The sequence below is a fragment of the Myxine glutinosa genome, chromosome 11 (assembly GCF_964187855.1).
Source record: "Myxine glutinosa chromosome 11, kmMyxGlut1.1, whole genome shotgun sequence".
Lineage (NCBI taxonomy): Eukaryota > Metazoa > Chordata > Myxini > Myxiniformes > Myxinidae > Myxine > Myxine glutinosa.
The window spans coordinates 59,893,432-59,919,145 of NC_136271.1; the positions used below are offsets into that span (position 1 = coordinate 59,893,432).

The 25,714-nt window shown below is 46.8% G+C and overlaps 1 protein-coding gene across 1 annotated transcript in view; it reads left to right on the forward strand.

Annotated features, from left to right (window-relative positions):
- Window positions 1-25,714, forward strand: part of LOC137436708 (ephrin type-A receptor 5-like) — a 386,742-nt gene that overhangs the window by 282,156 nt on the left and 78,872 nt on the right. The window contains exons 8-9 of the mRNA XM_068130715.2: window positions 1,081-1,186; window positions 3,726-3,793. Of these exons, the coding sequence (XP_067986816.2) occupies window positions 1,081-1,186; window positions 3,726-3,793 (174 nt within the window). The remainder of the gene's footprint in view (window positions 1-1,080; window positions 1,187-3,725; window positions 3,794-25,714) is intronic.

The following is a 25,714-nucleotide window of genomic DNA, read 5'->3' on the forward strand; positions in this document are numbered from 1 at the left end:
AATTCAAAAGCGAGCACAATATCATTAAAGCTGTCTCACTGGATTTTGAGATCTGCTCTTTAGTTTATTTCAAAACTTGTGACTCGGTGTTAAACTTTCCACAAGTCCTTTGAAACTGCCCTGCTGATGGCAGGTACATCAGAGATGTTTGTGGCATCGCTGACATCATAACAGGGCCCTGAATCATAGGTGAACCCCATTATGTTTGAAGCCCATGCTCCTTGACCATTGAAGACTATTATGTTATGAAAGCAAACAGGCAATTAGAATGGAACACCACTTCCATCTCTTTCTTTACTTCTCTTATTTTATAGCAAGGAGGTGAGATTTAATGATCTGCCCTTTCGGATCCTCAATGCAAGCTGCAAGATTCCTTTGTTTCTTTTCCCCTTTTAATTGGTGGCCTGTGCCAAATCTTGTCAAGTCGGGTGAAATGCCCTCTTTGCATCCCACACACAAAAGGTAATGGCCTGTCAGAAATGGAAGGCTTTGAAAACATAATCGCATCATTAACTCCACATGCCAGTTGGCGAGCATGCGGTTGGGAGCCTCCAAAGTGTCCTGCAAGAAACAAGGAGACGGCTGCATGTGGGGTTGTTGCTGAACATGAGGTCAAACGTCCTCAGGTGCCTTGAAAAGGAACCGATGACGACAGAACAGGCTACCTCGTCAATGTCAATGCCAAGGGGAAAAGGACAGCTTGTGAGCTGAGCGCAATGCCCCACGTCTACTGTGGTTACTTTAATGTTCATTTGACAAATCAATCTTGTTTCTTATTGATTATGTGTCGAGCTTGCCCAGATGCAGTCCTCTATCCTGGCCTGTGAGATATTTGATGCACCTTCTGCCCCCACACATCCTTTATAATTCCCTACGGCGAGATGTGATGTTGGGCAGGTTGGGGTAGCAGGGGTAACGTAGTACGTGATAGAAATTGGTGTAGGTGGACCTGAAGGGACGAGAGGAGAAATGTTGCGCATGTCTGCCATCCGTCAAGGCTTGCAGATTGCTGGTGTGACGGCAGACAGCTTGCCTTTTCATCAGGGCCCATAACCTTTTAACTGGTTCTCATGCCTCCAGCGAGTACCCTGTCAGGAGAGATGAAGGAGATAACCATCCTGGGTGGCTGCATCGCCATGGTGATCCTGCTCCTCGTCTTTTTCATCGCCTGCTTCATAAGCGGAGGGTACCTTCTACACCTGCACACACTGTCTTTAAGGGTTTCCCTCAGCTATTCTTTCAAGTACCACAATTATCTTTTTATTGCTCACATGAAACTGGTTTCAATAACCACCTGCCAGGTTATTCTTCTTTGCCTTTTCTTAAACTGGAGTTTGGAAGTTGTGCTTTCTTAATTTAATTTTCTTAACAGAACATCAACTGGCCCAGTTATCATGATGATCTTGAAAGTATGTCACGAGTGTTCATAAAAGGGTCCAATTCCAGAGAATATGGGCATTTTGTAATCTGACTAAAAACAACTGAATGAAAAATGAGAAGTGAAAATAGATATGCTGAGTTGCTGCAGAAGTGGGGAACTCGATTTACAAAATGTACACATAAAAATTGCATTGCTTCAGCGATTCGAGTCATTAATGAACTGCAAGAACAATTTTTATTTGTACATGGCGAGTCTCATACATGGGGAAAGTACATAATTGGATTATTTTAATTCTTCCGTGAAACTTGCAGCCTGGTGTTGGCTTAGTGGTTAGGGTGCTGGCTTGGGATCCTAGGATCCTGGGTTCGAATCCTGGTCCATTGCTGAATTAACGCCAGGGGGGTTGACTCAGCCTGTCATCAGCCAGAATATGGTATAAATTGAGTACCAGTTCACTGGTGATTCCCTGTGTGTCGCAAGAGGCGACTAACAGGGTTGGTGGCAGGAAGGGCATCCGGCCATAAAACATTGCTTCAAAAAGGGGACCATGGTGCCCGAAAAAGGCCAACCCCTGCTTTGCGGGGAAAATGGCCTCTAAAGGTGGTTCTTCCGTGAAACTTGCACTCTCTTCGGTATAACTCATAGGTATCGTGCTTACCTTTGATGGCTGTCTACCTGTGTGTTTGCTCCTGAGTACGTACTATCATCCTGGTACTTCGGTCCGGTCTCAAAGCCAGATCTCCCATTTGCTTGCATATGCTGGTGTGCGGTAACGATTTGAAAAGAGTAGGACATTGTATGCCCTAACGTGCTGGGGCACTGCTTCAAGTGGCAACGCTATACCTTTGATCGTGATGCAACCAGCAGGCCCAACTCGAAATGTGATCCCACTTTCAACGTGCCTTTGCAGAGAAGAATTGTTGAATATGGTATAAGATGTCTCTACGGAGTTTCACGGATGAAATTTATTCTCCTTATTTTGCGTGTGTCATATGGCTGGTGGTTTGATCGTTCTTCGAGAGCGCAACTGATGCAGACACTCCTGTCGGTTTGGGCAGGACTTTCTGGAATTTGGCCTGGAATTCCCTTCATGAGAAAGTTCTGGAATATTTAAGGTCCAAAAACGAATGCTGGAATATGGGGCACCCGGCTTAACATCTGTCCGATGGAAGCACACTTTGTGATGCAATGTGAAGCACCAATCCGACAGTTTATAGTCAGGTCATCAATTGAACCCACACTAGATAGCTCACAGGTATGTGTGCTACCATCCCACCAGGACTCATAGAACCAACTTTTGAGGCCATTTTTCCCTGCAGAGCTAGGGTTGGCCTTTTTCGGGCACAGTGGTTCCCTTTTTGAAGCAATGTTTTACGGCCGGATGCCCTTCCTGCCACCAACCCTGTTAGTCGCCTCTTGCGACACACACAGGGAATTACCAGTGAACCGTTACTCAATTTGCTGACCTCGGAAGGATGGCAGGCTGAGTCAACCCCCCTAGCATTAATTCAGCGATCGACCGGTATTCGATCCCAGGATCCTAGGATCCCAAGTCGCACCCTAACCGCTAAGCCAACACCAGGCTTACCTGCCAGGACTCATATATTAGATGTAATTAAGTGATGTAGAAATTCCACATATTTTGGGTGTGGATCGATGGAAGCGTCTATTGTTTCAGAAATAATTATGGACCCGGCATCACCATAGAGCGCCACTCAAAATGACCAATGGTCTCGTGGGTTGTCACCTGTTTACATCCACACCAGCCATGACAGAGGAATAAGTAAATATCATAATCAGTATCAAATTAATTAATTCGTATAAATGCAATTAATTAACCTTTACAGTGCTGCGAACAGATCATATGAGTAATAGGGGTCATCTATCCCAATGCCAACACTTGTACAGGAACAAGGTACTTTACCTGTACCTATAATTTGAAAGGTTACAAAATGCATAATGCACATACAACCAAATCACTTAAAACAACGCAATTTCCGTTAAACATGAATATTTAAACGAGTAATGCATTTGGAATTTCATAAGGAACAATTCCTCATTGTGACGCAACGACAACGACAAGCTGCCAGCGAATACTCAATATACAATACCGTACGTGGCATTTATAAACATTTTGCCCTTAAATGTTGACAAACACTTAAAATGGCCCACTTTTAAAATGTGGGAGAACGTTCGAGATCCTGCATGAATACGAAGAGGTTGAATTGGGTAGTTATTTATTAAATCCTTTCCCAAAAAAAATATTTAATAAAAACAAAGGGAGAAATTAATTTTGCTTGGAGAGATGATTCTGTATAATGGAAATGTTATCACTCATCACCAGGCGTTGCCGCAGCGGAAAAGAGGGACAAGAACCTGAGGAAGAGAAATTTCACTTCTGGAGCAGCCACAGTGAGTTTCTCGGTCACAAGGATGGGGGCATGACATTAATTAGTTATTATTGTTGATTTTATTTCTCTTGTTATTTTTTTTGTGCGAGACAATGCGTAAAGCTTCGGTGGCAAAAGATAATATCATGAAGATTATTATTATTATTATTATTATTATTATTATTATTATTATTATTATGAACAGGAAGATGAATTCCTGGGTTCGAGCGATCTCGTTATTTTGCTTTATTTTGCTTTTGCCTTGGTCTGGAGAACTGAAAAGTGATCCCTACCTCGACAATCAGCTGAACAGATCAGGTAGGCTCTCATATGTAGCCTAAGCGAGTTTTTAAAGAAGATAATCCAACTTTAGTTTTGTATGTAGCAGATTGGAGCGACATTTCTTTCCGTGCCATCCCGACAAAGAGAGTAGTACGCTATAGTATATATAGAGAGTAGTATATTACATATAGAATACTATATATATATATATATATATATATATATATATATATATATATATATATACACTAGCTTGGCGTCGGTACTGAGAAACGGGCTTATTTTAGCTGAGGCTAATGACTGTACCTGAGTTGCTGTGTTGTCATGATTTTCACCAATCATAATACAAACAATTACTTTGCACAAACGTATTTGTTGTGTTTGTGATATTACATTTTTATAGGCATTTTAGGTTGAAGATTTAGGTTGAATGTTTTTTTTTCAAGAGAGAACCCCTCAGCACATACATAGGGGAGGGGTAGGTGCAGACTGGAAGTTTGGGACGATTACACCTCACCACCACGTAATTCAAAACACCTCACCACCATGTAATTCAAAACACCACACCACCACGTAATTCAAAACACCTCACCACCACGTAATTCAAAATACCTCACTACCAAGTAATTCAAAACACCTCACCACCATAAAACACGTAATATAAACACCTCACCACCACGAAATTGAAAACACCTCACAGCCATCAAGCACATAATAAAAACACCTCACAGCCATAAAACATGTAATAAAAACACCACCACAACGAAATTAAAAACACCTCACAGCCATAAAACACGTAATAAAAACACCTCACAGCCATAAAACACGTAATAAAAACACCTCATCACCACAAAAATAAAAACACCTCACAGCCATAAAACACGTAATAAAAACACCTCACCACCACGGAATTAAAAACACCTCACAGCCATAAAACACGTAATAAAAACACCACACAGCCATAAAACACATAATAAAAACACATCACCACCACAAAATTAAAAACACCTCACAGCCATAAAACAAGTAATAAAAACACCTCACAGCCATAAAACACATAATAAAAACACCTCACAGCCACGAAATTAAAAACACCTCACCACCACGTCATTTAAAAACACCTCACCACCAAGTAATTCAAAACACCTCATCACCAACTAATTGAAAACACCTCACCACCACCTAATTAAAAACACCTCACCACCACCTAATTAAAAACACCTCACCACCACGTAATTATAAATACCTCACCACCACATAATTCAAAATACCTCACCACCATGTGATTCAAAACCACCACAACGTTATTAAAAAGACTTCACAACCATGGAAACAAAAGTTTGAGGGAGTCGTTAAGTGACAACACAGACACTGCCCAGATGTGTCGATATCTATCTATAATTCCAGTAATCTCTGTGTGTATGTTTGTATGTTTGTATGTTTGTCTGTGACCGCTGTTTCTCGACAACCACGGGTCCGATATACTTTAAACTTGCCAGGTATATTGCTGGGGACCCGAGGATGTGCCTTTTCAAGGTTTCATATTAATCGGAGAAGTAGTTACCGAGCTATGTCCAAAAAACGATTCAACCAATCAGAGAGCAGCGAGCTATCACGTGTGCCGAACGTGGCGAACAGACTCTGCCTCGGACGGCACATTTGAGAGCGTATTCATTTATTTCACGTTGGCAAACTATGTTGCCGCTATGTTGGCGTTAAACGATGTTTTAAAACTAATTAAAACTAATTTGCGATTCTTTCGCTTTCCTGCGCGTTTGTGCATGCTATGGCGATTTCTTTACCAAACTCCGCAAGCCGTTCGCTTTGGACCAAACCATTTCATGTAAATAGAGGGGGGGGGGATTGTCACCGTACTCGCAAGCCGTTCGCTTTGGACCAAACCATTTCATGTAAATAGAGGGGGGGGGATATAATTTTAGATATATATATAGTACGGGCATGCCCTAGTGTAGATAAATGACTGTACCCGAGTTGCCGTTTTGTCATGGTTTAAACCAATCATAATTCAAACGATTATTTTGCACAAATGTATTTCTAATATACGTGATATCACATTTTATAAACAATTGAAGTTGAAAAAAAAAAAATCCCCAAAAAATCCCCCCCAAAAAAAAGAAAATTGGATTTTTTTTTTTAAATACCCTTAGGACATACCGACCGCAGAGATATGTGCATACCAGAAGTTTGGTACGATTTCACAAAAGTTTGAGAAAGTAGTTCAGTGACAACACAAGACAACACAGGACAGGACAGATGCTGCACAAAATATATATATATATATCCTAGGATCCCAAGCTCATATATATATTTTGTGCAGCGTCTGTCCTGTCCTGTGTTGTCTTGTGTTGTCACTGAACTAGTTTCTCAAACTTTTGTGAAATCGTACCAAACTTCTGGTATGCACATATCTCTCCGGTCGGTATGTCCTAAGGGTATTTAAAAAAAAAATCCAATTTTCTTTTTTTGGGGGGGAATTTTTTTGGGATTTTTTTTTTTTCAACTTCAATTGTTTATCAAATGTGATATCACGTATATTAGAAATACATTTGTGCAAAATAATCGTTTGAATTATGATTGGTTTAAACAATGACATAACGGCAACTCGGGTACAGTCATTTATCTATATATCGACACATCTGGGCAGTCTGTGTTGTCACTTAACGACTCCCTCAAACTTTTGTTTCCGTGGTTGTGAAGTCTTTTTACAACACAAGACAACACAGGACAGGACAGACGCTGCACAAAATATATATATATATATATATATATATATATATATATATATATATATATATATATATATCTATATATACACAAAGAATTAAGTTAAGCACCCCTACACAACGAATTAAGGTAAGCACCCCCTAATATATATTCTTTGTGTATATGTATACATTGGCATATATTCTAAGGTATGTGAGATCAAATAATGATTGGTATGACATTAGCAATTATCCATTGATGAAATGCAGATGAGTGCACTCATCTGTGACGCCCATCGCTCGTGCAGCACGTGTTATCATCCACGTGGTCGTGATTGACGCAAAGATCGCTAGAGGTCTTCTCAGAACAATGACTGTACGTTAGAAAACATAAACGTCATCCACACTGTCCGTGATGGACCTATAGCTCCATACTTAAATTGAGGTGAAAATATGCCTAAAATTCCCAAAAAATTTCACCTTAAATTATTCAGAATAAAATATTGAAAACGGCATGATTGTTATGTTTTTATGTGACCATAATATCACTTCTCCAGAAAATATAGCAATATCATGGGTATGTATATTACACTGTTTTGACGACAACAAACTTGTAATGTGCGAGGTTGTAAAATAACGGGGGGGGGGGGTGCTTAACTTAATTCTTTGTGTATATATATATATATAATACTATAGTGCATAGAGAGTAGTACACATAAGAGAGTAGTATATGTACAAATGTAAAAATGTACAAAAGGAAGATTTATTACGGACCCGAGAACAAGGAAACCCGATGGAAGAAACTAATTTCTAAATTGGGACGTCCCCACACCAGACTTCAGATACACAACACAGGAATGAATTAATAAAATAGATGTCGCGTCGTGTTGTGGAATGTGGTGCGTCTTATCTGTCTCTGTCGTCCAGGCCCCAAGCTCGCGTCCGGACGCGGCTCTGGTTGGCGCGAACCGCTCGGGTGTTGGCGCGAACACCCCTCGGCGCGCCCGCCCGATCACTCGTCAGCGCTCCAACCGCACACCTCCCTCGTCGTTCGTATGCAAACGCAGGGGAAGAGACTCATCGGCGCTGGTCTCTCCACCAAAGTTCAAAGGCAAGAACAGGTCAAAAGTCCAAAGGCAAGAACAGGTCCAGCATGAAGGGACGGTCAAGTGAAGGCAAGAGGCAAAGGGAAGAGCTCGAAATGCCGGCGAGCGAGCGGTTTTACTCGCGGTCTTCTGACGTCATTGGCGTTTTTCCTCCACTCAGTGCGTCACTCGTTGTGTCCTCCTTCGCGCCCTCCACACCGACTGGCCGAATGTTCTCACCTTCTGCACTGATTGGCTGAGGTGTCATCGGTCGGTGGCCAATCAGTGTGTTGCTCCTTCACCTTCCTGAATCTTCTCACCGCGTTGGTGTCCTCTCATTTGCCGAGCACCTGGCGCCCTGTTCCTTGTTCGCCCTTCCCCCCTGTCAATCAAGAGCCCTCCTGAGCGTGGCTATTGTCTGCCTTGCACGACGTTTGTCGCCATGGTGGCGTACTGCGCAGGCACTGCCTGTTGATTTTTCTGGTCAGTTATTATGGTCAGTCATTGTAAGGGGGGGATTTAATCAATGAGTGCACTAAGGGCCTATCTAAGTGTCTATAAGAGTGTGTTACCAAACGGGACAAAGGGGAGATCACAGGTTTCACATACAATGGAGTCTTATCCTTATCCCCTATAACTATTTATCACCGGATCATCCTCGTATGATCACAGGTACACTCTTACCCTGACAAACCGCCTGAACACAGAACCTATAACAGGTGAGATTCTCTAGCACGACAGACGAAGCATGATACCTATACAGATCTACCTAAATATATATAAAATGCCTACCCCAAAATTCATAACACACTCCCCGCCCTCCCCCTCAGAACCGTAGCCCCTGCAAGGTTCACTGTAGGCGCTACCATTGCAGTCTTAACACTTACTGTACCTGCGGACACGTACACCTTCCCCACCCACAAAACCCCAAAACACATTTCCTTCCCCGCTGCCATTCAATTCTCCAACACATTTCAAGAGCAGATGGTACAAAAGAGTTGTTTGTCATGGCCTGCATTCATGTGAAATCCCCTGGTTCACATTTTACCATTACATCTCAAAATACAATAATCATCACTCAATCCATTATCTCCAACATCACGACCACACAAAAACACCAAACCTCTACACATAAACAAACGCCACCCACAAGCCACCGTGGCACACATTCCATCCCCCTCACTGACCATGTCATCACTCTCACCCGTCCCCTACTCTAAATTACATGTCCCCAATTTCCATAAGCAAGTCCTGAAGCCTGGGACAGTACACATCCCAGCACTTACCTCAAGTGCAGGTAGTTGCAGGTTAGTCGGGTCCAAGAGTGCCATCCACCACACCTAATTTCCCCCTCACCCTTCCAATCCACCCAGGAGCCTCCCGACCCATGTAGGAGCTCAATCTATCCCCGTGAACTATCTGTGGATGGGTATGCGGGCCCATCTGAATTTTGAACACCACATCAGTCACCTGCCGAAGCACCACCCCGGGGCCCTTCCAGGGTGAGGTGAGTTTTGGACACACCCCCTTCCTCCTCCGGGTCCAGTGGAGCCAAATAAGGTCTCCAGGAAGGAACCGAGGTGTGTGTGCCCGAGCATCATACTGCACTTTCATATGCGAGGTAGCCAAGCCAATTTGCTTCCTCGCAAACTCGTGAGCCTTTTCCATGCTCTTTTTCAAATTGGTTGCATAGCTTTCCACAGATGCTTCACCCGGTTCCTCTAGTAACGGTTCCATCAACAAATCTATTGGGACTCTTCAAGGCATCTCCCTACCGAAAATCAACAAGGTAGGGGTGCACCGAGTGGTCGCATGCTGTGTAGTCTGGTATGCCATCAGTATAAAGGGGAGGTGCTCGTCCTAATCCTGCTGGTTTTCGGATGTAAAGAGGGCCAATTGGGTCAACAATGTGCGGTTAAACCTCTCCACCATCCCATCCGATTGAGGCCTAAGGGGGGTTGTCCTGGTCTTATGAATTTGGAGGATCTCGCACACTGACCGCAGGAGCACGGATTCAAAGTTCCGGCCCTGGTCAGTGTGTAGCTCCCTGGGAACACCAAATCGGGAGAAGAATCCCTCAACTAAAGCTTGAGCTACCAGCCGGGCTTCCTGGTTGGGCAATGGGTAGGCTTCTGGCCACTTGGTAAAATAGTCCATTGCCACCATAATGTACCGGTTCCCTTGTCGGGTGACTGGCAGGGGCCCCACCACATCTACTGCCACCCTCTCAAGTGGTGCTCCTACGTTGTACACCTGGAGCGGGGCCTTGCGCGCACGTGGGGGTCCCTTCTTACCGCAGCAGAGGTCACAGGATCTCACCCAATCTTGAATGTCCCTGCCCGAATTCACCCAGTAGAACTTCTGCCGCAATTTGGACAAATTTTTGGCCACGCCCAAATGTCCCATTGTCCTAGTCCCATGTACGTGCCCCATAACCACTTCCTTCAATTTGCTTCGTACAATTATCAACCAGGAAGCTACATCGCCCGTTGGTGTGACCCATTTCCTAAACAAATGGCCATCTTTCAACCCCAACATCTGCCACAGTGCCCAATAGGCCTTTACCTGGGCCACGTGTGGAGCAATCTCCTCCCAAGAAGGTCTTTTGTCCTCCTCTAGCCAATGAAAAAGGGGCCCCAAAAACAGGATCTTCCCTTTGACTCTCTCGCCAATTCACTTCCACCCAATTCAGGTGGGGGTTGTGGCAAAGTTGGTCTGGTCACTCTCGTTGCATATAAACATGCATCAATTTGATCCTGCCCAATTGGATCCTTGGCTTCCTGCTTATCACAAAATTTGCACTGTGCCTCCCAACAGGGGCGCCGAGAGAGAGCGTCTGCATCAGCATGTGCTTTGCCGGACCGTTGTTACACAGTGAAATTATACTGCTGCAGCCTCTCAAGCCACCTTGCAATTTGTCCCTCCGGCTCTTTGAACCGCGGAAGCCATTTCAAGGAGGCATGATCCACGCAGAAAACAAACTCCCTCCCATAAAGGTAAGGGTGAGAGTGTCCAACTGCAGACAGTAGGGCCAATAGTTATTTGCAGGTAACGCAATAATTTCGCTCGGGCCTCGAAAGTGCCCGACTGTAATACGCAACAACCCTCTCAACTCTCTGTTGCATTTGTGACAACACAGCTCCCAATCCTTCCTGGCTCACATCTGTGTCCAGGATGTAATTGCCATCATCCGTTGGGTATGCCAAAACTGGGGCCTCTACCAGACGTTGTTTTAAGTGACTGAATGCCTCGATGCAGCTCCCTGACCATATAAATCGGGCTCCTTTCTCTGTCAATTTGTGCAAGGGTCTTGAAATTTCTGTGAAATTTGCCACAAACCTCCTGTAGTAAGGGCAGAGGCCCAAAAACCCTCTGACCTCCCTTACATTTTTGGGGGCGGGCCACTCTTTTAGCGATTTTACTTTTCCAGGGTCAGTGGCTACGCCACTCTCGCTAATCACATGACCCAGGTAAGTCACCTCTCTTCTGAAAATTTCACACTTGCTCAGATTCAATTTCAACCCAGCACCCCTAAACCTCTCAAATACCAGACAGATTTTTAGCAGCATGTTCAAATGTGGGAGAGTGGACCAATACGTCACCCAGATGGACAAGGCAAGTTTGCCATAATAAGCCAATTAAAACACGTTCCATCAGACGCTCAAATGTGGCAGGGGCATTGCACAATCCAAAAGGCATGACAACAAACTGTCAGGGACACGTTCCTGTTGTGAACGCTGTTTTCTCTCTCGCCTCTTTATCCATCTCCACCGGCCAATAACCACTCTTTAAGTCCAATGTCGAAGACCATTTTGAGCCTGAAACGGCATCGAGGGTGTCATCAATCCTTGGCAGGGGATACGTGTATTTGAGTGTCACGTGATTGAGCTGTCAGTAATCCACAAAGAACCGAGTGGTCCCATCCTTCTTTTTCACCAGCAAAATGGGTGACACCCAAGGACTCACCGAGGGCTCGATACATCCGGCTTTTTCAATTTTGCTCACCTGCTCCTCTTCCTCCTCTTTCTTCGCGAAAGGGAGCCGCCATGGCTGTTGGTGGACAGGCCGAGCCTCGCCAGTACTAATTTGATACCTGACGAGGCTCGTGCATCCAACATCCGAGAGAGAGAGAGAGACAGAGACAGAGACAAAACATCCAAGTTCTTACAAAGCAAATTGTGCAATGTCTCTTCCTGCTCCGATGTTAGGCCCTCTTCAGGGCATGTTATCATGTCCTGCACTCCCTCTGGCCAATCACTTTTCCCCTCTTTCCGGCTGTACTGGCAGGCATGTGGATTCACTTCCTCCGGTGACCTCTTCTACACTACTGCATTTGGCTACGATGGCTCGGCCCTGACAGTGTGAGGGCTATTGGACAAGTTGAGCAGCCTAACTGCCAACATAGGCCCACGGGTGTCTACGAGGGTGCGACCCACCATCAATCCCTCAGTCCCCTTCGAGGACCATGACTCCACTAGCCCCAGCTGGTCAATGGGTTGAGCACCTGCTGCTAACTCCGCCATCACCACTGTCTCGGACTTGGGAGGCACGGTCACAGTGCGTGGCACCTCCAGCCACGTCCCCTGCACCTCCTCGTCATCCCCCAGTCCCACCAACTGCACTCTCTCAGTGCCCAACCACATATGACCACGCCCGAGGTCTAGTTGGAAGTCGTGCTCCACCCGGAAACTCAATCCCAACAGACACTGATCGCACTCCTCCGCCACTCATGCCACCACGTTGATCTCCAGACTACCCAAATCCATCCTCACCACTCCGTGTCCCAATATTGGCGCCATCGCCCCAGTAGCCAGTTGAAGGCTGTGTCCTACTACCCTATCGATTTTATCCCAGCCTGCAACACTCTGGTCTAGCACACTCGGATTGATAATGGTGTCACTGGCTCCAGTATCCACCACAGCCTCACAAAACTCTCCATCAATTTTGCATCTAACCCTTAGATTACCCGTGCCAATTTTTCCGCAATTCACAACTTCCACCAAAGGGGGGCGCTTCTCCACACACTTGCCAGCCGAGCATGGCCCCGTATGCTCAGCTCGTTCTAGTTTCCCACACACTCTATTGCGACAGGCCCAGGCCTAGGTGGTGGTCCTCTTTCTGGCACCTGTGGACCCACTGGGGGCCCCCTCCTTTCTGGACTGTGAAGCCTTTTAGAAGGTGGTGGCCCAGGTCGTTGCCGACAGTCCCTCTGCATGTGCACTCTTCTCCCACATCTAAAACAAGTCCCCATGAACGGACCCCTCTGGTACCCAGGCGGAGCACCCCTTACTCCTGGCCCAACCCGATGAAAATCAGGCCGTCCTGATTGGAAACCTGGACCAAACTGCCGTGACTCACTCCCTGCAAATTTACCCCCGGTCAAATCTGTCAGCTGGCGGCTGATCCCCCTTAACATTCGGCCTATGTCATCCTCTGACTTCTCCTCCTGATACCGCACCTCTGCCTGCCGTACCATCACAGGTGCCCTCTCTGATGCGCAGTTCGACCTCCTCAAAAAGGTGAGTCTCGCCGCGCATTCCGCCGCCCGGGGCACCGTGGCCGGGTCCTGCAACTCCACCAACGTCCGGACCTCGGGGTCAGGAAGAGCAGCCATAAATTTCTCTATCGCCAGCTTGTCCCACGCCTGTGCTGTTACGTCCTGGGATGCTATCCTCACAGATTGGTAAATATCCTGGGCCATCTCCTGCATCGTCTCGTTAGGCCTTTCCCTGCGATGCAGCAGCTGTGCCCTGACCAGGTTACACCTTGCATCTGTCCCATACCTGTGGTTGAAAGCCACGCAGATGGCCTTGCTGGTCAATATTCCCTCTGGGACTATGTTTAGCACGTCTGCGGCTGACCCCCGCAGTGTCGCCGCCCGATTCCCAATGCGCTCCTGCTCTCCCCAACCATTGAGCTGAGACACGCACTCAAATTGTCAGGAAAGCCTCGAGGCTCCCTGACCCATCAAAATGTACGAGGGGGATTGTTTTTCCAGAGACTCTATTCCCCGATTCCTCTCTGTCCAACTCCAGCCCGGGGCCAAAACACCCCCCCCCCCCCCCCAACTGGGTATTCAGTTTCGGAACCTCTGGTGTCCAAATGTGGCTTGTGGTGATGGTCTCCTGTGTCACCTTAATCTGATCCTGGAGATGCTTAACGGACCGACACTCTCTTCTCTTAGGCTTTGTTGGACCCGAACAACATCTACCTTGATGGTATTGTCCCAGGTCTCCAGTTGCTCCTGCATCAAATCACTCACCTTTTCATTATCCATTTGCGGACCCCCATAGGGCTTTCTCAATTAACCCCGCTCTTGCTCTGTTATGCGGGCTTCCATCCCTTTTACCTCTTCGGCCAATTCACCCCCCTGTTGTTTGAGGAGTCCTCATTCCTCACTCTGTTATCGCATTCTGGCATCCACCCGGCCCCGATAGCCCTCCAGGTCCCCATTTGCTTTCTCAATTCGTGTATTTGTGACACTCAAACTTTTCCCCCATTCGGACAGCCTGGGTCATGCCCTCCTCTATTTTTGACATTAATTCTTCCTGTTTAAGTTCAATTTGGAGATCTCGCGAGATCTCGGAGATGGTGGGAGGGATTTTCGAAGCTCCACACGGTCTCCACGTTTTTCGAAGTTAAGTCTGTTCACAATTGTATTTTGTCGAAACTGTATTTATCTTTCGGTGTGTGAAGTTATTGTGTGCAACTTTGGTTGTTTCTCGGTGTTTATCTTTCATAAATTGATCGTCTGTTTGCCATGTCGTGTCTTGAGGCCTTGTACAGTGTGCACTGTACAACCTTGAGGCTTTGTTTTTCTCTCAGCGGTCCGTCGTTTGTGATCCAATAACTTTCGTTCTCTGTATTCCCAGGCTTTTCACCCATAGCCTACTTCCTTGTGTAAATCTCAACTAAAAAAAAAAAAAAAAAAAAAAAAAAAAACATTTCCTTCTCTGTTCTCATTCGTTTATTCATTCTTATTCGTTCGTTCGTTCTTCGACCACGTGTTTCTCCCCCATTTCCCCAGATAGTTTTCACTCATTAACCTTCAATGTTTACACTTTCCCCTCAAGTTATGTATTCCGTCATATTTTATAACACCTTTTTCTTCTTCTTCTTTAAAAGGCTGCTTTCGACTTGCTCACCAAATCAATTCATCCCAAAAAAAATATCCATCTCCTATAGTGCCTTTTTTCTACATTCCCTAAACTCTCCTGCACTCCATCCTCCATCCAGCGTCCTTAAACGTATTTTTAACTCGAAGGTCACAAGAAACTCATTTTGCAATAAATGTTCGTTTCCCATAAATCGTACACTTTCAAAAATCCAATCTCACCCCTCCCCTCCAAATCTTCCCCATAACCCCTCCCCTCCAAATCTTCCCCATCACCCCTCCCCTCCAAATCTTCCCCATCACCCATCCCTTTCAAATCTCCCCCCTTGCCCCCTCCCTCCTAAACTACCCCCTCACCCCTCCCCGCCAAGACGCCCACTCGCCCCTCCCCTCCTAGACTCCTGCCTCACCCCTCCCCTCCAAATCTCCCCCATATCCCATCCCTTTCAAATCCCTCCCCTTGTCCCTTCCCTCCCAAACTCCCCCCTCACCCCTCCCCTTCAAATCTCCCCACCCTCATTGCTTCTCAATTTCCCCCCTCTCACTCCCCCTCCTCAAAGCGTCCTCCCCGCTTCTTCCCCCTTCAAACTCTCACCTCCATCTCCCCCAACCTTCTGCCTCGCTCTTCCCCCTCCTCAAATAACACCTCATTGTGGCTCACCCAATCACCATCAAACCTTTTGTCCGCCCCATCCTTCCCTTTCTCCGAGCTATTCTGAAATCTCTGACACACCTTCAACAGCTCTCCCTATCTCTTCCACCTCTTCCACATCTTACCCTACCCCTCCTCCCCCCTGTTCTGTATCTGATGCTCCCCCTTCCTCTTCATTAACGGTATGGACCTCAAACATCCGGGGCCTTCGTTCAAACTTAACTGATCTCTCCATACAGGTTGCTTCTGTCAAACCAGACGTGATCTGCTTAACAGAAACTTTCCTCCTTTATGATGTCTCTGATTCCATAGTATCTCTCCCGGCCTACTCCCTCCTCCGGTATGATAGACCTGAGCCTCGTCCTGGAGGCGGGGTTGCTATCTTTATCAAAAACTCTCTTCCTCACTCGCCCTGCACTGCACTCTCTCCACCTCACCCCCAGGAATACCTCTGGCTACGGCTTCCCCTTCGCTCCCACCTCTTGTTCATATGTGTGTTGTACCGTCCACCAAACAGTGATGACTCCATCTACATCTCGCTGTCTGATGATATGGACCAACTTCTATCTACTCATCCCAACTCTCTCTTCCTCATATGTGGTGATTTCAATTGTCACCATGCCAGTTGGCTGGGTGTGGGTACCTCTCTCACCAGCCATGGCTCTTCAGCAAAGGACTTCTGCGACTCACTGGGACTGACACAATCTGTCAATTTCCCGACCCGGATCTCAGTCAACGGAACATCTTCTCTTCTGGACTTGGTTATGACTAACTTCCCTGAAAATGTCTGCTGCTCTTCTTCTGCTCCGATCGGATCATCTGATCATGTCCTTGTTAAAGTGGACATCTCTCTGACCATCCTCAGGGAGCCTGCTCAGCGTCGACGAGTCTGGCATTTCACTCAGGCCAACTGGCACGGTCTTCAAGCAGCCATCAATCATCTGGACTGGTCTCCCATCTCTACCACCTCTGACATCAACTCATCCTGGGAATTCTTCCAAAGTAAATTGCTCTCTCTCATGCACAGATTTATCCCATCTCGTCTTCAGTTGTCATACCCTTCCTCCCGTCCATGGTACACGGAATCTTGTGGTGAGGCTGTTGCCCAGAAACAACTTGCCTTCGTCTCCTGGAAAGCAAATCCAACGGAAGGAAATCTCATTTCCTTTCACAAAACCCGAAACAAGTGTGTGTCCACCCTCAGGAGAGCCAGGAAACAATATCTCTCCGTTCTCAAGACCGAACTCTCTTATCTGTCTCCCTCTTCCAAATCCTGGTGGCGTCTGGTCAAATCCGTTTCTGGTGTTTGTTCCCCCTCCATCCCCTCCCTTACCTCAAACGGCTACACAGCTGACTCCGCACGTGAAAAAGCTGAATGCCTCAACTCTGTGTTTGCCTCTAAATCTTGTGTCCCAAACCCATCCCTCTCTATGCCCACCATACCCAGTCGTACCCTGCTGCTCCTGGACTCTGTGTCCTTTCCTCCTGACAAGGTGGAAAAGTTTCTGTCAACCCTCGACTCTGATTCTGCAACTGGACCCGACGGCATCAGCCCACGGGTCCTAAAATCCTGCTCTGCTGCTCTATCTCACCCTATCTCTGTTCTCTTCACCCTCTCTTTTGCTCAAGGTCAACTGCCATCTGCTTGGAAATCAGCCAACATCACCGCTTTGCACAAAAAAGGTGCAAAAACAGATCCTAGCAACTACAGACCAATCAGCCTTCTCCCAATTATCAGCAAAGTCATGGAATCCATCATTGCTTCGGATATGAAATCTTTCCTCTTCTCCAATGGCTTGATCTCTGATCATCAATTTGGTTTCAGACCAGGTCACTCTACTCTGGACATGCTGCTTCTGCTGTCTCAACAATGGATGGAGGTCCTCAATGCCAAACAGGAAATTAGAGCTGTCTCCCTCGACATATCACGTGCCTTCGACACGGTCTGGCACCCCGCTCTGCTCACCAAACTCTCCTCCTTTGGTATCCATGGAAATCTCCACGCATGGCTGGCGGACTTCCTCTCTAGTCGTCGTCAACGTGTGGCCCTGAATGGGTTTCTCTCATCTCCTCTTCCTGTTCAGGCTGGAGTTCACCAAGGCAGTGTTCTGGGCCCCGTGCTTTTTCTGGTCTTCATCAATGATCTCTCTGACTCTCTCGAAAATCCTCTCTATCTCTTTGCTGATGACTCCACTCTCTGCCGCTCCATTCCTCTTCCCTCAGATCGGCAGTCTGCTGCCTCCTCACTCTCTGAAGACCTGGACAAAATCACAGACTGGTCAAACAAGTGGAACATGTCTTTCAATCCTGACAAATCTCACACTCTTACTATGTCTCTCCGAAAAGATCGACTGGACAACCCTCCCATCTACTTTCTCAACAATCCTCTCCAAGAAGTTCTGTCGCTCAAGATTTTGGGTCTCACTATCTGCCATGATCTTTCTTGGGAAAACCACATTTCCAAGCTGGCCTCCAAAGCCAGTCGCCGACTGGGCATCCTCCGTCGTGCGAAGTCCTTCCTCGGCACACCTGAGCTCCTCACCACATACAAGGCTTTCATCCGCAGCTCAATGGAATACTGTTCTCCCCTATGGGCCGGTGCTCCTGCCTCACACCTAGCTCGGCTTCACGCTGTTGAAACCAAAGCTTTCAGAATTATTGGAATCTCCCGCGATGAAGCTATCTCTGAGGGCCTTTCACTCACTCACCGCAGGCAGGTAGGTGGTCTTTCTGTCTTCTACCGACTCCTCTCCGGCCTTGCACCCCCAGCTCTCTCTGTGCTCTGTCCCCCAAATATTCCTACAGGTCGCACAAGATCTGCCAGCAACCCTCTGATGGTTAAACTGCCGAAATCTCGACTCTCCGCTCACCTTCACTCTTTCATTCCTCTTTTCTCCCGCCTCTGGAACAAACTCCCTCACTCCCTTCAATCCCACTCCTCCCTCCAGGTCTTTAAAACAGCTGTTCACCACCATCTCTTATCTTCCCCCATCCAAAACCTTGATCTTTTCTACCCCCGCTAATTCACCCCAGATCCACCTTGTTTGAAATTCCAACTTCTTTCCTGGAAGTCCTGGCAGTGTCCATATGTTTTATACCTCTCCCACCGCCCCCTTCCCATGCCCCCCCCCCCCCCAAAGCCCTCGCCCTCTCTCAGATCTCTCGATGTCTCCATGTCTCTCGGTCCCTGCTCTCAAATGTTGTGTTTGTGTCCTTCCCCCTCTCTCCCCATCTTGTCTACCGCTCCCGATGTTATATGTTTTATGTGTCGGTTTGTCTTTCTGTGTGATTAATGTTCGCTCTTTCACGAGCCTCGATCTTGTATACAACAAAAAAAAAAAAAAAAAAAAAAAAAATTTCTACCCCCAAGGATCTTTCCATCTCCCCCACTTTAGTTTCTACTTTAACCTCAAATTCAACCAGTCTGTCCGCAATTTGGTTTTGCATTCTCCCTTCTATGCCATCAATTTGTTCCCACAGCTGCTGTGCTATTTCCCCAATTTTTCCCTCCAATTGTTCATTCCTTTCCCTTATTTCATTCCCTTGTTCATTCATTTGCTCATTCATTCCCTCCATTTTCCCCTCCAATCCATCGATTTTATTTTCCATCCCTTCAATTTGTTCTTTCAATCCCTCCTTCAATCCATCAATTTGCCCCTCCAATTCTCCCTTTAATCCCTCAATTTTGTTTTCCATTCGCTCACTCCGAGCATCCATTTTGTTTTCCAGCCCCTTCATGTCCCCCTTCAATTCATTTTTCATTCCTCCCACTTCATTTCATTCCTCTCACCGCATTTCATTCCTCCCATTTTGTTTTCCATTCGCTCACTCCGAGCATCCATTTTGTTTTCCAGCCCCTTCATGTCGCCCTTCAATTCATTTTTCATTCCTCCCACTTCCCTTTAATTCATTTTTCATTTCCCTCATTCCGTCCTTCAATTCCTTCCTTTGGGAATCCATTTTTTCATCTAATTCATCCTTCATTAACTTCATGCTTTCATTCATTTTCTCATTCTGAGCATTCAATAAATTTACCATGGCCTGGAAGGTTATAGGAGACGTCTCTATGGCGGGGGAAGTTCCATTACTATGCTCCTCCCCATCTATAATCGGCTCACTTCGAACCCCGGCATTTCCTTCACACATGTCCAGGTCGGCATCCGCCATTTCCCCGCTGGCTCACTCGTCTCCGGCTCGCATATTTTACCTCAGAACAAATAAAAAGCTTTAAATTTTCAAACCGCGCCCCAATCGACTAAAAAAATTTATAGCGCCTCCGACTATGAAAATTTTTCATCCGAATGCCGAGCGCAATGTACGCTCGGCTGTGTCGATCCAGCCGCGGACAAAAAAAAATTTGTCCGTCGGGCCCGTATCCCACTCCTGACACCACTTGTCGTGCGATTGCCCCTTGGTTAAGACCGGGAATCACGGATGGCCAAAACGAGCTTTAATGGAGGCGTTTATCCTCACGTGAGCCAATTGATGACGGACCAATACACGAGCCGGCATGAACTATGCCGACTTACCTTCATGGCCGCAGGCGTCTTCAACCTGAAATCAAATAGTAAATCGACCAAAAACAGATGCAAAATGTACAAAAGGAATATTTATAATGGACCCGAGAACAAGGAAACGCGACGGAAGAAACTAAATTCTAAATTGGGACGTCCCCACACCAGACTTCAGATACACAACACAGGAATAAATTAATAAAATAGATGTCTCGTCGTGTTGTGGAATGTGGTGCGTCTTATCTGTCTCTGTCATCCAGGCCACAAGCATGCGTCCGGACACGGCTCCGGTTGGCACAAACCGCTCGGGCGTTGGCGCCAACACCCCTCGGCGTGCCAGCGCGATCGTTTGTCAGCGCTCCAACTGCACACCTCGCTCACTCGTCGTTCGTATGCGAACGCAGGGGAAGAGAATCGTCGGCGCTGTTCTCTCTGCCAAAGTTCAAAGGCAAGAACAGCTCAAAAGTCCAAAGGCAAGAACAGGTCCAGCAGGAAGGGACAGTCAAGGGAAGGCAAGAGGCAAAGGGAAGAGCTCAAAATGCCGGCGAGCGAGAGATTTTACTCGCGGTCTTCTTACGTCACTGGCGCTTTTCCTCCACTCAGCGCGTCGCTTGTTGCGTCCTCCTTCGCACCCTCCACACCGACTGGCCGAATGTTCGCACCTTCCGCACTGATTGGCCGAGGTGTCATCGGTCGGTGGCCAATCAGTGTGTTGCTCCTTCACCTTCCTGAATCTTCTCACCGCGTTGGTGTCCTCTCATTTTTTTTTTTTTTTTTTTTTTTTGTATACAAGATCGAGGCTCGTGAAAGAGCGAACATTAATCACACAGAAAGACAAACAGACACATAAAACAAATAACATCGGGAGCGGTAGACAAGATGGGGAGAGAGGGGGAAGGACACAAACACAACATTTGAGAGCAGGGACCGAGAGACATGGAGACATCGAGAGATCTGTGGGAGGGAGAGGGCTTTGGGGGGGAGGCATGTGAAGGGGGGGAGGCATGTGAAGGGGGGGGGGGGGGTGGGAGAGGTATAAACATATGGACACTGCCAGGATTTCCAGGAAATAAGTTGGAATTTCAAACAAGGTGGATCTGGGGTGAATTAGTGGGGGTAGAAAAGATCAAGGTTATGGATGGGGGAAGATAAGAGATGGTGGTGAACAGCTGTTTTAAAGACCTGGAGGGAGGAGAGGGATTGAAGGGAGTGTGGGAGTTTGTTCCACAGGCGGGAGAAAAGAGGAATGAAAGAGTGAAGGTGAGCAGAGAGCCGAGATTTCGGCAGTTTAACCATCAGAGGGTTGCTGGCAGATCTTGTGCGACCTGTAGGAATATTTGGGGGACAGAGCACAGAGAGAGCTGGGGGAGCAAGGCCGGAGAGGAGTCGGTAGAAGACAGAAAGACCACCTACCTGCCTGCGGTGAGTGAGTGAAAGGCCCTCAGAGATAGCTTCATCGCGGGAGATTCCAATGATTTTGAAAGCTTTGGATTCAACAGCGTGAAGCCGAGCCAGGTGTGAGGCAGGAGCACCAGCCCATAGGGGAGAACAGTATTCATAGAGCTGCGGATGAAAGCCTTGTATGTGGTGAGGAGCTCAGGTGTGCCGAGGAAGGACTTCGCACGACGGAGGATGCCCAGTCGGCGACTGGCTTTGGAGGCCAGCTTGGAAATGTGGTTTTCCCAAGAAAGATCATGGCAGATAGTGAGACCCAAAAGCTTGAGTGACAGAACTTCTTGGAGAGGATTGTTGAGAAAGTAGATGGGAGGGTTGTCCAGTCGATCTTTTCGGAGAGACATAGTAAGAGAGTGAGATTTGGCAGGATTGAAAGACATGTTCCACTTGTTTGACCAGTCTGTGATTTTGTCCAGGTCTTCAGAGAGTGAGGAGGCTGCAGACTGCCGATCTGAGGGAAGAGGAATGGAGCGGCAGAGAGTGGAGTCATCAGCAAAGAGATAGAGAGGATTTTCCAGAGAGTCAGAGAGATCATTGATAAAGACCAGAAAAAGCACAGGGCCCAGCACACTTCCTTGGGGAACTCCCCAAAAAGCACCAATGTCATTGGCCGAATGCTTGGCGCCCTGCTCCTTGTTCGCCCTTCCCCCCTGTCAATCAAGAGCCCTCCTGAGCGTGGCTATTGCCTGCCTTGCACAATGTTTGTCGCCATGGTGGCGTACTGCGCAGCAACTGCCTGATGGTTTTTCGGGTCAGTTCTTATGGTCAGTCATTGTAAGGGGGGGTGGCAGGGGATTTAATCAATGTGTGCACTGAGGGCCTATCTAAGTGTCTATGAGAGTGTGTTGCCATACGGGACAAAGGGTAGATCACAGGTTTCACATACAATGGAGTCTTATCCTTATCCCCTAGAATTTTTTATCACTGGATCATCCTCGTATGATCACAGGTACACTCTTACCCCGACAAACCGCCTAAACACAGAACTTATGGCAGGTGAGATTCTCTCGCACGACAGACGAAGCATGATACCCATACAGATCTACCTAAATCTATATATGAATGAATGAATGAATGATCGTTTTAAGGCCATTTTTCCCCGCTAGAGCGGGGGTTAGCCTTGCGGGCCCAATGACAATCATGGTTCCCTTCTTGAGGCAATGTTTTTATGGCCGGATGCCCTTCCTGACGCCAACCCTTGATCATGCTCTTACGATGCGCAGGGATACAGTGTGCCTATTCTGAATCGGGGTACACACCGAGATCATTCATCCCAGCAAGCTGGTACTCAATTTGCCGACCTCGGAAGGATGAAAGGCTGAGTCAACCCCCCTGGCGTTAATTCAGCGATCGACCGGGATTCGAACCCAGGATCCTAGGATCCCAAGCCGGCACCCTAACCGCTAAGCCAACGCCAACCTAAATCTATATATGCCTACCCCAAAATTCATAATAGTATACAGTCACGTGAAAAAGTAAGTACACCCCATGTAAAGTTTTGACTTTTTCAACATATTTCAACATACAGCTATTTGATCTTCATTTCAACAATAGTGAGAGATAAAAGTGATATAATATAACAAATATCATGAAACATTTACATTTTGTCGTCCATTGTATAATTTAAATATACATAAATGCAAATTTCGCATGTGGAAAAAGTAAGTACACCCCTACATTTATCACTACTTCAAATACCTAAAATTAGAATCAGGTGCACCAGCTCAGGTGCAAATGATTAGAACATCGTTAGAGAGGATCTTGGAGGAACCTGTCTTATTTAAACCTCAGATATTTAGATTGCTTTGCTCTTTGTTGTTGAAGTGTGTGGCGTCACCATGCCTGGATCAAAAGAGCTCTCTGAGGCCTTCAGAAAGAAGGTTATAGATGCCTACGTGTCTGGGAAAGGATTTAAAAAGATCTCCAAACAATTTGAAATCAATCATTTGACTGTCCGGAAGATCATCTACAAGTGGGGAAGATTCCAAACAACTGCCAACTTGTTCAGGCCAGGCCGCCCCAGCAAGTTCAGCCCGAGAGCAGACCGCAAGATGCTGAAATAAGTCTCTAAGAACCCCAGAATGTCATCACAGGACCGACAGGTAGCTCTTGCCACTGTTGATGTCAAAGTGCATGAGTACCATTAGAAAGAGGCTGCACAAATTTGATCTACATGGGAGGTGTGCCAGGAGGAAACCTTTGCTGTCCAGAAAGAACATCAGGGCAAGACTATAGTTTGCCACTGAACACCTCGGCAAAGACCAGCACTTCTGGAACAATGTGCTCTGGACAGATGAGTCAAAGGTAGATCTATTTCTCCACAGTACCAGAAGACATGTTTGGCGAAAACCAAAGACAGCATTTGGCCACAAGAACCTGATACCAACTGTAAAGCATGGTGGTGGAAATATTATGGTTTGGGGCAGCTTTGCTGCATCAGGGCCTGGGCAGCTCACCATCATAGAATCCACGATGAATTCTTCATTGGAACAGAGGGTGCTTGAGGATAATGTGAGGCCATCTGTCGGAAAGTTGAAGCTCAACCGAAGGCGGACCTTGCAACGTGACAATGACCCGAAACATACCAGTAAAGCCACCAAGGAATGGCTGAAAAGAAAGAAATGGAGGGTTCTGGAATGGCCACATCAAAGCCCGGATCTAAATCCCATCGAGATGTTGTGGGGGTATTTGAAACGAGCTGTGCATGTAAGATACCTCTCAAACATCGCACAGCTGAAAGAATTCTGCATGGAGGAGTGGGCAAAAATTTCTCTCAGTCGATGTCAGAGACTGGTAGACAATTATAAGAAATGCCTACTTGAGGTTGTTTCTGCCAAAGGGGGCAATACCACCTACAGACTTGGCATTTAATATGGAATATTTTTTTTGCAGGGGTGAACTTACTTTTCAAGATGTCTTAGAACCAAAAGTTCATTGGAATTATGTTGAAATTATTCTAGATTTTGTTAATGTGACCTTTAAAAGAAACAAAAACCACATTTGACATTTCGAAACAAATAAATTGATCCTTGAAAGTGATGTAAACTGATAGCTAACTCAATTCATGGACAGTACTGTGTTAAACTTATATACCTTTTCCAGAAGTATCTCTTTATTTTGCACATTAGCCAATTTTTTTTTCACAAAAACAAAAGATAAATTACGACTGGGATTACGGACAGTAAAATTACAGTTCAGTACTTCGTGTAACCCCCACGAGCATTCAGGAGAGCACGTACACGTTGGGGCATGCTGTTCACGAGATTTGCCAAGGTTTGGACAGGAATCGCTTGCCCTGCAGTGACAATAGCCTGCTGCAATTCATGCACAGAGGTCGGCTGCTGGTCCAAGTGGTCGATTTGACACGTTAATTCTGCCCACAAGTTCTCTATCGGATTCATATCCGGGGACATGGCAGGCCACTCCATATGCTCTACACCACGGTCAGCAAGAAAGTGTTGTATCATGCGAGCATGATGAGGCCGTGCATTGTCATCTTGGAAGACAAAGTTTCCTCGAAAGGCTGCACGAGCAAATGGAAGCAATGTTTCTTCCAGAATGGCCCTGTACTTGAACTGGTTCAGGTTTCCATTCAGAACAACCAGGTCAGTTTTGCCACCTGCATGAAAATCAGCCCAAACGGTCACCCCACCACCTCCAGCTTGGACTCTTGACACTATACAATCTTCGTTGTGGGCTTCATGTACTTGTCTGTGCACTCGGACGAGGCCATCTTGACGATAGACCAGAAATCTAGACTCGTCACTGAAGGTCACGTGATTCCAGTGTCCTGGCTGCCATGGACGGTGCTCTCTGGCCCACTGCAATTGGCACTGGCGGAGTTGTCTGGTCAGGCGTGGCTTTCTCAAGGGACGCCTGGCACGATAGCCTGCTTGAACCAGTCGTTGGTTGACTAGCCTTCTGGATACAGGCACATTTGTCAGTTGCTGCCACTCAGCCCTAAGCCGATTAGCCGACTTGGTACGGCCATTGCGGACTAACCGGTGCAGTTGGCGATCATCCCTCCTTGTGGTTCTGCGGGGACGTCCTGGCCTCGGTATTGGAGTAGGGACACCCCTCTGAGCATTTCGTTTCAGGATCTTTGACACCTGACCTTG